Source organism: Cornus florida, unplaced genomic scaffold (genome assembly GCF_030987335.1).
Source record: "Cornus florida cultivar Cherokee Brave unplaced genomic scaffold, ASM3098733v1 CherokeeBrave_3.0.0_Hap2_Chr11, whole genome shotgun sequence".
Taxonomy (NCBI): domain Eukaryota; kingdom Viridiplantae; phylum Streptophyta; class Magnoliopsida; order Cornales; family Cornaceae; genus Cornus; species Cornus florida.
In genome coordinates this window covers 92,236,875-92,251,590 of record NW_026775581.1, presented here as the reverse complement: position 1 = coordinate 92,251,590, position 14,716 = coordinate 92,236,875, and the positions used below count along the sequence as shown (strand labels likewise).

The window sequence follows — 14,716 nt, the reverse complement described above, 5'->3', positions numbered from 1 at the left end:
TTGTAGGAATGGGCAAGATGGTGCTCTCCAGTTATGTGGTCTCGTTGGATGTGATATATCAATATGATTGTAATGGCTTTACCGAAATCCACTCAAAGTTGAGACTCAGGAACAGTTGATAGTTTTACAATATAAATTCATCATTGATCTGTTCCAACAAGTTTCAAACAATTTTGGTATGCATTGTGCATTTTTCACTCACTTGTCACCAACTTAACTGAAATTTTCCCCTTCACAACCAAGTCTGCTTATGGCAGAAAATCTAGAATGAACAATCAGAATAGTGGAAGCTGGAAGCCTACTGTCTAGAAAGTGCACAATAACTCAGCATACATGACTGCTAGGAAAGGAAACCTGGAGACAACTTACCCTTTGGCATTATCTTTTAACAGAATGACTGCTCTCAAACCCGAACCTACAATTTCGTGCTCGTCAGTATGAGCTTCTACAATTGCACTAGGCAATGATAGGCTCATATCTTGAGAGAAAGCCTAGAATCTGTCAAGGTCTGGAAAATGAGTTTAAATGATTAGAAAATAGTCACTTCCCTCAATCAGCTTTTGAGAATTTATTTGGATGACTATTCTATGGTGTCCTCCTGTGGATAATCCTTTTTGCTTCCATTATCTACCATATTCGGAAGGACCCCAATAATAAAGTGTCCATTAGGCAGAAGATGGTGTATTTTGATTTCCTCTCCTCTGTGAACGATAGCCACATTGCTAGAACATGTAAATTTTGAGTGTTTATGTGATTGTGTTGGTTATTAGCTGATTTTTGAAACATCCTATGGCTGTTTGTGGTGCACAACATTTATGAATAAAAAAGGGGTATTAAAGCTTTTCACTGTTTGGTTAAGATTTGTGATTGTAGTAGAAGATGACAAGTAGCAAGTTCGAGGGGGAACACCAACTACATGGTGGAAAGTTCCAGTGGGTAGAACAGCTTACAAATCAATTTCTGTACAGAAATTGACTTTGAGGTTTAGTGTATAATCTACAACATTATAAAGTTCAGCTTTCAGCAACAAGATAACTGGCACTGGTTTTCATTCATGTGAAGGCCAAAATCTACAAATTACCCTAGTTCCCTAAAATCAATATTTGTTAAAAGTTATAAACTTATAATGGTAAAAATAATGTTCTAAACCACTCTAATCCAAGGTAAGAAAGAGCGTACAGATATAAGCAACCAATGGAATGGTTTTCAGTTTAGATGTCACTTTATAGATATATATATATATATATATTTGAATGGTAGATGTCACTTTATATTATTTGAGGATTGAGGAGGAAAACAGAACTAAGTGCACACTAATTGACCTTCTTAGAAATGAATTGAGTTTTGAAATTCACAACGTGAAATTAATCTTGTAATACAAATCTACTGCTCATGTGCTTTCCTGATGACCACAGAAAACCATTGATACAAGTGAACATAATGAGCCATCTTTTATTGATACAAGTGTGTACTTGAAATATTGAAAGTAAGCTTACATAGTTGACAACTGATATAATGAGCCATATTTTAGATAAACATATAAAAGTGATCATAACAGTATTCATGGTAGGAAGATTGGAACAATCTGTTGGTCATTTCTTAATTTTGGGAATGAGGACCAAGGGATGTTCCTTCCGCAATATCACAGCAACCTTCTCGTTCATGTCTAGCTCATTAGGAGCATTTCCATGTGGAAGTGACCAATCAAAAGAATGAATCAGTGAAGCAAGTATCAAAGGAAGCTGCTTTGCTGCCATAGGCAGGCCAGCACAGATCCTTCTTCCTGCACCAAAGGGTAAGAACTCAAAATCATTCCCTTTGAAATCTAATGTGGAGTTGAGGAATCGCTCTGGCTTAAATTTCAATGGATCTTCCCAAATCATGGGGTCTCGTCCAATAGCCCAAACATTTACTAGTACTTGACAATTCTTAGGAATGGCATAATTCATCACTCTACACGATTCAGGTGCACGGCAAGGAAGCAGAAATGGTGCTGGAGGGTGCAACCTCAGAGTTTCTTTGAAACAGGCTTGAAGGTAATGTAGCTGAGGTAGATGGGATTCTTTTACAAAATCTTGTTTGATTTCTCTTGTCAATTCTTCGCGGATTTTCTTAATGCATTCTGGACTTTTTATCAGTTCTGCCATTGCCCACTCAACCGTTGAGGTACTAGTGTCTGTACCAGCAGAGAATAGCTCCTGACAATGCATGGTGTGAATGATTGGTCTCACTTTTTTAGATTATATCCTAAACAATTGGAATTGAAACCTTAATAGAAAAAGAAAACTATGCCATAATAATTTTCTCCATATCATTGTAATTTGTGGTGTAACAGCTAACAGTATGGAAAAACCTGACCATGAACGAAGCCGAACTAGTCCTGTTCAAGCTTGACAAGGCTAGTTGTGCCTTGCTCTAATTAATCTGGCATTCCATTCATGTCAAAGACTCAAAATTTGACTCATTACATAGCCCTCTAACCTGGCACCAGTCAGTTTACATTTTGGTAGTACCTTACTGCTTTTGAGAGCAAATATGGTTTTGATATGATTTCAATTGAAAGGAAATTACTTCCAAAATGCAAAACCGAACTCTAATTTTGATGGAATTCCTCATTAGAGTTCATGGATTTTATAGTACATCCTGATTTTCCTTTAACATTTACCTTATTGTAATTTTCTTAGAGGGTTATGTTATCTCAACTGCATGCCATTTGCATCAGCTGATCATGAGCTAATTCAAGCCCTGCCCAGTATTTAACAAAACTGAAACTTGAATCTAGACTGGTGAACCACATCCAATTAATGAACAGTTTAACAAAAATTGACCTCAAATTGCTCAGAATAAGCTTGCTTGTTTACCAGCCCTGATAAAATAAATAATATCCCATGACCAAGGTTTCCTTATCACACTGGAGGACATTCTCTCTCCCCCAAACTATGAGCCTTCTGTGGCTGTTTGTAAGTGTAGGAAAAGGATTTGCTAGTTTTGCCACTAGTATATAGCCTTATATTAATCCGTGTGTATATGCATAATAGAGGAGACAAGAGAGCAAACCAGGAGGAGATAGTTGATTTGATCATTGGTACACGAATTGTTGATGAGGACGTCCAAGAAGTCCTTTTGGCTTGAAGCATTGCCTTTTCTTCCTTCTCTTCTGTCTTCGATAATGGGCTCCCACGTCTCACAGATCCTCACAAACACTTCCTTTGCCTTCTTGTTTAAACCTTGAAGATCTAACGCACCTAAAATTGGATAAAAATCAGGCAGATTTGGAGCTGAAATTAATTCAACATATTTTCCTACAAGACCCTTCATCCCTCCATCCACACTCTCTTTCTCCAAGCTAATAAAATCTCTTGATATCAAAACAATACTCAACATGTTAAACAAAGTGGCAAAACCCAATTCTCCAACTTTCACTTCCTTTCCCTCCTTTCCACCCAAAAACTTCACCATGTCCATTACCTTTTTCTCTCTCAAACATGCTTGTGACTCAATTGCCTTGCCCGAGAAGAGCTCAGTTCTGCATATTGTTCTTAAATTTTTCCATCTATCATTGCACTCCAGTGCCCATCCAAGCGACAAATGATTGAATTTTGAGCTCTTAGCTGGTACTGCACTAGGAACATATCGTGCAGATAAGATCCGATCATGGGTCTTGAGAATTTCCTCTGCAGCAGTTTTCGATGATCCGATGATCAATATTTGAGCACCTAGTCTCAGTGACATGAGTGGACCATATGACCGAGCAAAGTTTGCTAGAGTGATGTGAGGTTTTTTTCCCATATGAGGAATATTGCCCAATATTGGCCATGGACTTGGTCCTGGTGGCAGTGGTAGACCACTTTTTGATAGGAAATAAGATTTAAAATGCTTTAGGATGAAGAAGATGACGGGTAAGAGGAGTATAGGAAAGAAGAGATAGGTTGCTTCTCTTACCATAGTTTCAGCCATGACTTGCAGTATTAGAAGAGCTTGCTTTTTGCAGTGTAACGTATTGTTGTCATTTAGCTTAATTTTTCTATAGAGGATAAATGTTTGGTGGTCAACAACTGACGTATTGCTCATAAGAGATAACTATGTAAAGAAAATTTAGATTATGTATCCTATACCGTCTCTTTCTCTCTCTATATATTTGTTGACAATCAAACCACACTGATACTGTGTATTAGAAGGCAATTATTGAAGGTGTTTTAACAAATATTTTTTTCAATCACCGACATGCCGTGACCTAACGGTACCAAACCTCTCCTTCTCAAAAAGAGGTCAGGAGTTCGAGCATGTGGAGGCACGTGTGTGTGAGTACCTAACTAGAAAAAAAATATATTTTTTCCAATCCCACAGGTAATAACCATAAACACAAAGCTAGAAATGTGATATAATGCAGAGTTAAAAAGAAGGTACCTCCCCTTCTAGGAAGTGAAAATAACACGGATCTGCCTGTGCTTTGAAAATTACAATTACATCCCTCACTAGTGACCGACGTTAATATCTGTTAACAGAATATAGAAATTTAGTATATTAACCTTGCTGAAAATTTAATTTAAAAATTTAAAATCACAGAGTAATGAACCTATATATATATATATATATATATACACACACACACACACACCTATATGCATATATAGAGTAATGATCTCCTTCTCTCGAGAGAAGGAAAATTGCTCCACACCAAACATGATAAGGAAACTCCACGATCAAATGCTAGCATTTCTCGTACAACAATGAAATAGTATTTATCTTACACCGGTGGGCCGGAATCAGAGCGATTGGGACCACGCACCTCCCTGTCATGCGAACTCCGTCGATCCGTCTGGATCTGTCGTCGCCATTTCCGACATCTCTGCTTCTGATTTTGGGTTTGATTTGTAAACTGAACGGAAAGAAGGGTTTTGTGTAGGTTAGGGCTTTGGAGATGCGAGAAAAAAATTATCAGCTCCACCTCACCTGGGCTTTCCAATGCAAAGTTGAGTTTTAGAATATGACCCATTATGCTTCTATTCTAAAATTTCTATATTTTTTTTTAAATAATAATAATAATAAAACTCCACGATCTCCTTTACACATATAATAACAATAACATAAACAGTGTTGAATTTAAATTGTCTCTAATTTGACTGTCATGTTGAAATAAAATTAGACCCGTAACCCATTATGCTCATTCCATTTAAAAGATTTTCAACAAATATCAACTGCCTGTGTGGACTGTTCACTTGCAATCACATGGTCATCTTTGACAAAAGCTAATGTTTTATATAAAAAAATATACACATGTCCAGTCACTGTAACTTTATACAAGCGATTTTTATTTGGATTACAAAAGAGCAGAATTGAACGTATGAGTTGAGTCTTAATCCAACTAGCTAATTGATTTTTAGTTTAGATGTCATCTTACATCATTTGAAGATTGCTGTGAGAAATAGAACAAAGGGCACACAAATCGACCTTCTAACAAACAAAATTTTGAAACTCACCACTTTAAATTTAAATTAACATGCGATTGATCATAATAAGCTCTCTTTTATTGATACAAATATGTATTGAAAATTAAAAATAAGCTTACATAGTTGAAAACTGGTAAAATGAACCATATTTTACATAATAAACCGTACACAAGTGATTATTATAATAGTATGAAGATTGGATCAATCTGTTGGTCATTTCTTAACTTTAGGAATTTGGTCATTTCTTAACTTTGGGAATGAGGACCAAGGGTAGTTCCTTCTGCAATGTTATAGCAACCTTCTCATTCATGTCTAGCTCATCTGGATCATTTCCATGTGGAAGTGACCATTCAAAGTAATGAATCAATGAAGCGAGTATGAAAGGAAAATTCTTTGCTGCCAAGGGCAAGGCAGGGCAGATTCTTCTTCCCGCGCCAAAGGGTAAGAACTCAAAATCATTCCCTTTGAAATCCAAAGTCGAGTTGAGGAACCTCTCTGGCTTAAATTTCAATGGATCTTCCCAAATCACGGGGTCTCGCCCAATCGCCCAAACATTTACTAATACTAGAGAATTCTTGGGAATGGCATAATTCATCACTTTGCATGAGTCAAGTGCGCGGCGAGGAACTAGAAGTGGTGCTGGAGGGTGCAATCTCAAAGTTTCTTTGAAACAGGCTTGAAGGTAATGTAGGTGAGGTAGATGGGATTCTTTTAGCAAATCTTGTTTGATTTCTCTCGTCATTTCTTCGCGGACTTTTTTCATGGATTCTGGACTTTTTATTAGTTCTGCCATCGCCCACTCAATCGTATTGCTACTAGAGTCTGTACCAGCAGCGAATAGCTCCTGAAAATACATGAGTGTGATGATTTTTAGATTATATGCCAAACAATTGGAATTCAAATCTAAATAGAAAAGAAAAACTATGCCATACTAATTTTATCCACCATATCATTGTAATTTGTAGGGTCACTGAGCATACCAAACTGAACTAGCCCTGTTCAAGCTTGACAAAGCTAGTTATACCTTGTTCTAGTTAATCAGACATTCTATTCTATGTCAAAATTTGACTCTCATTTTGGGAGGGAAGAGACCCCGCCCCACTAGATAATCACTCCGCCCCGCCTTGTCCCGTTTTGAATGGTTAGGGGTTGTTAAGTGATTTTGAAGGCCAAAATGGAGTTAGAATTGAAACCCGTGTAGTTGGAGCAGGGTTAGAAAGGGTCATCCTGCTTTATTAATATTGTTAAATTACAAATTTGCTATTAAAATTTAGTTTATATTAAAAATATTTGGTATATATTAAGCAAACCTTATGTTATCCAACTTATCCTATTCCAATCACCAGATATTCTCAATTGCGACGCGAACCTATTCAGGGACCAGTAGTGAACTACAACCAATTAATGAACTATTAAATAAAAATTGACATCAAATTGCTCAGAATGTATAAGCTCTCCTTATGACACTGGAAGATATTATCTTCCCCCAGACTAGGAGCCTGTTTGGTTGTTCTTATTTCAATTGTAAGAAAAGGACTGAGAGGAGAGGAGAGGAGAGAGCAAACCAGAAGCAGATAGTTGATTTGATCATTGGTACAAGAATTGTCGATGAGGGCGTCCAAGAAGTCCTTTTGGCTTGATGCATTGCCTCTTCTTCCTTCTCTCCTGTCTTCGATAATGGGATCCCACGTAGCACAGACCCTCCTAAACACTTCCATTGCATTCTTGTTTAAACCCTGAAGATCTAATGCACCTAAAATTGGATAAAAATCAGACAGATTTGGAGCTCCAGTCACCTCCATATATTCTCCCAAAAGATCCTTCAACCCTCTATCCACAATCTCCTTCTCGAATCTCATAAAATCACTCGATATTAGAGCATTACTCAACACGTTAAACACAGTGGCAAAAACCACTTCTCCAACTTTTACTTTCTCTCCCTCTTTCCCATTCAAAAACTCCACCATTTCCGATACCTTTTTATCTCTCAAACATGCTTGAGACTCCATTGCCTTGGCCGAGAAGAGCTCAGTTCGGCATATTGTTCGTACATGCTTCCATCTATCATTGCACTCCAGTGCCCATCCGACTGATACATGATTCAATTTTGGGCTCTTGGCTGGAAATGCATGAGGAACACTTCGCGCCGATAAGACGCGATCATGCGTTTTGAGAATTTCCACTGCAGCACTTATCGATGATCCGATGACCATGGTTTGAGTTCCTATTCTAAGTGACATGAGAGGGCCATATGAGCGAGCAAAGTTTGCTAGAGTGACGTGAGGCTTTTTTCCCATATGAGGAATATTGCCCAAGATTGGCCATGGAGTTGGTCCTGGAGGAAGTGGGAGACTAGTTTTTGATAGGAAATAAGACTTGAAATGCTTTAGGGTGAGAAAGATGATAGACGATAAGAGTAGTATAGGAAAGAAGAGAGAGGTTGCTTCACTTACAATAGTTTCAGCCATGACTTGCAGAAACAAGAACTGTCTTTTTGCAGTGTAATTGTATTGTTGTCATGCAATTGCCTTTATCTTTCTATGTATAGACTATAGAGGATGCACATGTTAAAAGGTCAACAACTGATGTTCTTACTCAAAATATTAATGTTACTATTCAAAGATAAAAAATTATAAGATATGGCCCATCTTATGTCGTGAAGCAGAATTTGTTAATCCATTTTTTCAACAATGACAAGCATGTACGACTTCCGGGCCGCCTATTGAAGCCACCGGAATGGAATTTGGAATATCTTTTAATCAATGAAAATTGTTTTAATTTTCGGAAAAAAAAAAAAAAAAAAAAAAAAAGCATGTACGACTTAAATGCAACCAATTTTAGATTGTTTATAAACTCAGGCATAGGGGCGGCTCAATATAGTTTGAAGTCTTAGGTCAAAAATATAAAAATAGCTTTTTAATATCTAATATATAATCAATTCAATTAATTTTTCTTGTCACATAATTGATCTTACAGTTATACAATTTATACTTAAAGTTCAAGAAAATTTAATGTACTACGATCAATTTTAAATTATTTATAAATTCAAGGCGGCTCAATATAATTTGAGTTCTTAGGGAAAAATATAAAAGTGACTTTTTAATATCTAATATATAGTCAATCTAATTAATCTTTCTTTTCACATAAATTGATCTTAGAGTTATACAACTTAGACAATGCTTGTGTCCAACTCAGGTTGGATGAACTGTAATGTCTGTGTGTGGTGCAATTTAAAAGTAAAAGAAAAAGATAAAAAAAAAAAAAAAAAAAAGGTGGGACCCACTCCAATTTTAAGTCTATGGAATGGGTAATGGGTCATTACAGACCCACCGTTTTTTTTTTCTTCTACTCTCTCGGTTTACTCCCTCTTTGCCCACTTGCTTTTCTTTTTTTTCTTCTACACAATTAAGCTTGATTTCTCCCTCATTTCTTGGCGGATTTAGGTGCCGTTTGAGGCAAAACGCAGCCCACGACGAGCTCTACGCATCCATACGAACAATTCTAGATTTGGTGCCCTTCTTGGAGTTTGAATTCCAAGACCCATTTTAAGGGTTTTGTGCAATCTTGAGGTAGGGGCCCTTAACTCATGATGTTCTTGCTCTTTTGTAAATTATACCTCCTAAATTGTTGAAAAGCATGCTTATTTTTGAATTAATTGTATTAAAGATGATGTAAGTGTTATATGTGAGGTTATGATTAAATGTGTTACTTGAGTTGTATGAGAACATGTTTATTTGACTAATTTCCTTGTCTGATAAATTGATTTACCATGCTTATATTGTTGTAAAACTTGCTAGAATGATATGGGATGGCATGTGTAATTTCCCTAGAGTACTTGTAATGTATGCACAATTGTATAATGTGAAAGCCTTCACTTCCATGGCATTAAGAACATGATGTACATGCATACCATGAGACATGATTGGGAAGATTGTTTTTGAAATGAAAATAGGGAGTTTTGGGGAAAAGTATTTTGATGAAAGTGTTTTTGGAAAACCCGGTTGCCGCGGGGGTACCAAAGGGCCGGAGTGTTAATATAGCCTAGAGGGGACTAGGGAGTCGCCCTAGCGTGGTTGAGCTAGCTGGGCCCCATAATGACGCCGCGGGGTTACCAAGGGTCAGGGACACTAGCCAATCCTCCTCTCGTGTCGCTGCGGGGTCAGCAAAGGGCGGGTTATATTAACAGTTTGAAAGAGATGGATTTTAAATGTGAAAACGGGGAGCGACATCGGCATGCATTCGCATTTCATGGCATTGCATTGTTTGTACTTGAGTTTGATTGGAATGTTGTATTATCCCGATATTGTATGATCCCCATTCCCATTGACCTATTCTATGTTTGGATTCACGGGGACACAAGATGCGTGTCTTAAGTGTCACCTACTGAGCATATAGCTCACCCTGCATACTTATTATTTTTTTCAGGTCATGGCAAAGAAACGGCGGATGACAATCCTCCGCAAACTTGAAAATTGTTAGAAGGTTGTTTGCTATTTTGTATTTTGACCATTCTATGTATATTCATAGTTGTGGAAATGTAACTAAGTTAGTATTCATGGCCTTGTAATTTAAGAACGAACTTATCTTTTGTTTAATGTAAATGAAACTAATGGAATCATGGTATATATTTCTATGTAATTGTATCATGCAACGTTGTAAGACATGGACTTTAGATCTTAACCATATATTTTGGGACTGTAATTATGTTAATTTGGATTAATTGGTGTGTGCATGTTCTACCATGAGAGGAACTATGTTGAGGTGTAATGAATGGGATGCTGGAGTATATATATATATTTTTTGTTTTGTGTATTGGGACAAGTTGTTGAAGGACCACTTTTAGGGGAGGTCATGCCAAAATTTTTGTATAAATGGTTTTAGTTTAGGGTCGTTACAAATTTGGTATCAGAGCCATGGTTCGAATACCATTAGGACGATGGGTAGAGGTTTGCCTAGGGTTGTCTGGGAAGTCATTTGCATTGTTATTTCCTTGTTTGGAAAAGTGTTTTGCTATGTGAAAAAGCATGCTTAACCGCTTACTTACTTACGTGCTTATGTGTTTATATGCTTACATTAATGTGTTCATTGCATAGTATTACATGCTAAATGTTTGTACAGTATGTTTTTGCGTTGGGTTGTTCACGGTTGGACCTTAGTGTTATCGTTATTGAATTGTTTCATTTGTTTTATAGAACGATGTCACGGCGTGAGGAAATCAGGGAAGTTGGCCCTAGACCGACTAGGGGTGATGTTGGTGAGAGCTCCAGCTCCAATCCGGAGGAGCTAAATGATGAGGACACACTTCTTAGGGACTTGATTCCCCCGAGAGCTGTCCCCACAAGGAGGGATAATGTTGAAGCACCCGTAGAAGTGGGTGAAGGTTCTGTGGCACTGGAGTTTAATCGTTTGTTGCAAAATGTCGTGAGGGCAACGATTGCTTCTCAGTCGCAGTTGGCACCACAACCTACAGTTTAAGTTGAGGAGACGCCAGCTCAGAAGCGTCTCAAGATTATTAAGGGGTTTTCTCAGCTGATGCCGGTTATGTTTGAGGGCGGTGCGGATCCAATGATAGCAGATGACTACATGGAGCAAGCTGAAACTCAATTGACTTCTATGGATGTGACAGAGGATCATTTGAAGATCATCCTAGCTACTTATAAGTTTGCTAAGGATGCTAAATTATGGTGGAAGTCGGTTACGAGCCGATACAAGATAGAAGAGATGAGTTGGGACAAGTTCAAGGAATTATTTTATGAAAAGTACTTCCCGCTTTCCAAAAGATGGGAGTTACAAGACCAGTTTCGTAACCTTATCCAAGGGAGCATGTCAGTGGCAGAATATGAAAACAAGTTCACTTCACTTTCTCGCTTTGCTTCAGAAATGGTGAGAGATGAAGTTAACAAGACTCGGAAGTTTGTTTCTGGTCTTAATGATCGGATGAGGCCGTTGGTCACGGCACAGTTCATTAAGGTTTACTCTGAAGCAGTGGAAAGGGCTTTGATGCTGGAAGCCGATAATAAAGAGAAAGATGTAAGAAGAGAGCAGTTGAAGTAAAAGAGGGGTGCAGGGCCATCTTCAGAAGGATCTTCTTGGAAAAGGAACAGGGGCGGTCCATCTCAGTTTCAGGGACAGCAGTCTGTACGATCTGCTCCTACCACTCCGTTGCCAGCTGGGTCTGATAGGAGTGTAGTTGTTTGCTTTCAATGTCAGCAGCCTGGGCATTACAAGTCCAGTTGTCCCATGAGATTGACTTCAGTTTCTTCAGCTCCGAAGGCTTGTTATGGGTGTGGCCAGCAGGGCCATTTGATTCGGGACTGTCCGAGTCAGGGAGCAGGCACCACTAGTGGCAGAGGGTCACGGCAGAGGCCGTTACAGTCGGCTACGGTTCAATCAGGTTTCAGACCACCGCCACCACTACCACAGCCTGCCTTATTTTCTCAGGGTTCACGACCAGCTAGGAAGGATACTCCTACTGTGTAGGCACAACAGTCTGGTGTTCAGATTAGTAGTTCACAGGCACAGGCACCGCATGGGCGTGTCTTTTCCCTTGCACCGACTGATGCATCTCCTGGATCTTCAGTTCTCCGAGGTATATTTCCAATGTTTGGTTCTTGGGCCCATGTTTTGTTTGATTCTGGTGCATCTCATTCTTTCATTTCATCATCATTTGCACTTGCATCGGGGTTAGAGGTCAGTTTTATGGATCGGGCGTTATGTGTTGATACGCCAGTTGGAGTTTCAGTGTCTTTGAGCCGAGTCGTGAAGGACTGTTCCATTGTGATAGCCGGGCGGACTTTTGTGTTTGACCTTATCCTCTTAGAAATGACTAGCTTTGATGTCATTCTCGGGATGGATTGGTTAGCTTCTTTTCAAGCCACGATCGACTGTTTCAGAGGAAAGGTTACAGTTTGTACTCCTGAGGGAGACTGTTTCTTTTTCGTGGGAGATCGGAGTGATTCCCACATTTCATCATTTTATGGAATTCGTGGACGGAGTCGTGGTGATTACTTTTTGGCTACCCTTATAGCCGAAGAGGATGATGTTGTGGAAGAATATTATCCTACAGTTGTTCGTGATTTTCTGGATGTGTTTCCGGAGGATTTGACAGAGTTGCCTCCACACCAAGAAGTGGAGTTCTCTATTGAGTTAATGCCAGGTACTGTGCCGATTTCTATGGCACCGTATCGTATGGCACCAATTGAATTGGAGGAATTAAAAAGACAGCTTGATGATTTGAGGATGAAAGGTTTCATCCGACCGAGTGTGTCACCATGGGGCGCACCGGTCTTGTTTGCTAAGAAGAAAGACGGTTCTTTGAGGTTGTGCATCGATTATCGGAAGTTGAATCGCGCCACCATCAAGAACAAGTATCCTTTGCCAAGGATAGATGATTTATTTGATCAGTTGAGGGGAGCCAGTTGTTTCTCCAAGATTGACTTGAGGTCTGACTATTATCAGTTGCGGGTAAGGGATGAGGATATCCCGAAGACAGCATTCCGTACACGGTATAGACACTATGAGTTCCTTGTTATGCCTTGTGGCTTGACTAATGCTCCAGCGGCATTCATGGACTTAATGAACCGCGTCTTTCACGATTACTTGGACCAGTTTGTGGTAGTTTTCGTGGATGACATTCTTGTGTATTCACGATCTCGGGAGGAACACGAGATCCATTTAAGTATTGTTTTACAGATTTTGTGGGAGCACCGGTTGTATGCCAAATATGAGAAATGTGAGTTTTGGCTACAAGAGGTGAAGTTTTTGGGACATGTTGTTTCAGAAGGCGGAGTGTCAGTTGATCCATTAAAGATTGAAGCTGTTTTGAATTGGGAGCAACCCAAGAATGTGTTTGAGATCCGTAGTTTTCTTGGTCTAGCGGGTTACTACCGGAGATTTGTGAAAGATTTCTCCCGTTTGGCAGTGTCTATGACCCGTTTAACCTGAAAAGGGATTAAGTTTGCATGGAATGAAGCCTGTGAGTCATCTTTCCAAGAATTGAAGACAAGATTGACTACGGCTCCAGTGTTGGTGATACCTGAGCGTGGCTTGGGTTATGTGATCTATTGTGATGCTTCACGTGATGGTTTAAGGTGTGTGTTGATGCAGGATGGTAGAGTAGTGGCTTATGGGTCTCGACAGTTGAAGACTCACGAGTACAACTACCCTACTCATGATTTGGAGTTGGTGGCAGTTGTGTTTGCTTTGAAGTGTTGGAGACACTACTTGTATGGTGAGAGATTCGAGGTGTACTCGGATCATAAAAGTCTCAAGTATCTTTTCTCCCAAAAGGACTTAAACAATAGACAGAGAAGATGGGTTGAATTCTTGGAAGATTATAATTTTGACTTGCAGTATCATTCGGGCAAGACAAATGTGGTAGCAGATGCCTTAAGCCGAAAATCTCGGGGAACTTTGGCCTGTCTGGTTATTCGGAAGTGGAAGATGCTTAAGGATTTGGCAGAGATGGGATTGTATTGTTTTGATGATGATGTTGACAGCGAGTCGGCATTCTTGTTTAGTCTTATGGCTCAGCCTACTCTTGTTGTACGAGTGATTGAGTCACAGATACAGGACCCGGATTTAGATGCCATTCACGCTTTGATCTCCAGTGGTGAGACAGTGAACGATTGGGCTTTGTATACAGATGGGGGTCTACGGTTCAGGGGTTTGTTGGTGGTTCCTACTGTTTGTCGTGAGGACGTCTTACGGGAGTTTCACACTTCCCGCTTTGCAGTTCATCCAGGTGGTACCAAGATGTATCACAATTTGAGACGTCAGTATTGGTAGAACGGGATGAAAAAAGATGTTGCACAGTTTGTGGCTAGATGCCTTACCTATCAGCAGGTGAAGGCCGAGCATCAGAGACCAGCCGGTTTGTTGCAACCATTACCTGTAGCGCAATGGAAATGGGAGCATATTGCTATGGATTTTGTGACAGGTCTTCCAAGGTCACGAAGGGGCAATGAGTCTGTATGGGTCATCATTGACAGATTGACCAAGACGGCTCACTTTTTGCCTATTAAGGCAACAGATGATGCAGAGAAGCTTGGTGTTCTTTATGTGAAGGAGATTGTAAGGTTACATGGAGTTCCACTAACCATTGTTTCAGATAGGGATGCTAAGTTCACTTCGAAGGTTTGGGAAGGACTTCAAGCAACGTTTGGCTCAGCGTTGCAACTGAGTACGGCATTCCATCCACAGACTGACGGTCAGTCGGAGCGTACTATCCAGATTTTGGAGGATATGCTTCGGGTATGTGTGCTTGA

The 14,716-nt window shown here is 39.4% G+C and overlaps 2 protein-coding genes across 2 annotated transcripts; both read right to left on the bottom strand.

The window, feature by feature from the left end:
- Positions 1-1,426: 1,426 nt before the first annotated feature.
- On the bottom strand, positions 1,427-4,136 carry LOC132285681 (probable (S)-N-methylcoclaurine 3'-hydroxylase isozyme 2). Its single transcript, XM_059787874.1, has 2 exons — positions 3,058-4,136; positions 1,427-2,198 (listed from the first exon to the last, which is right to left on the bottom strand). The coding sequence occupies exons 1-2, from the start codon at positions 4,069-4,071 to the stop codon at positions 1,593-1,595; spliced, it is 1,620 nt and encodes a 539-aa protein (XP_059643857.1). The 5' UTR covers positions 4,072-4,136; the 3' UTR covers positions 1,427-1,592.
- Positions 4,137-5,494: 1,358 nt separating this feature from the next.
- Positions 5,495-7,984, bottom strand: LOC132286759 (probable (S)-N-methylcoclaurine 3'-hydroxylase isozyme 2). Its single transcript, XM_059789142.1, has 2 exons — positions 7,016-7,984; positions 5,495-6,294 (listed from the first exon to the last, which is right to left on the bottom strand). The coding sequence occupies exons 1-2, from the start codon at positions 7,916-7,918 to the stop codon at positions 5,689-5,691; spliced, it is 1,509 nt and encodes a 502-aa protein (XP_059645125.1). The 5' UTR covers positions 7,919-7,984; the 3' UTR covers positions 5,495-5,688.
- Between the last annotated feature and the right edge of the window lie 6,732 nt (positions 7,985-14,716).

Bases quoted from the DNA above. Each gene is read 5' to 3' on its own strand.
- LOC132285681 (XM_059787874.1), bottom strand. From the start codon at position 4,071: ATGAGCAATACGTCAGTTGTTGACCACCAAACATTTATCCTCTATAGA. The intron at 2,199-3,057 runs GTTTGCTCTCTT...ATGCATTGTCAG, and splicing joins AAATCAACTATCTCCTCCTG to GAGCTATTCTCTGCTGGTAC.
- LOC132286759 (XM_059789142.1), bottom strand. From the start codon at position 7,918: ATGGCTGAAACTATTGTAAGTGAAGCAACCTCTCTCTTCTTTCCTATA. The intron at 6,295-7,015 runs GTTTGCTCTCTC...ATGTATTTTCAG, and splicing joins AAATCAACTATCTGCTTCTG to GAGCTATTCGCTGCTGGTAC.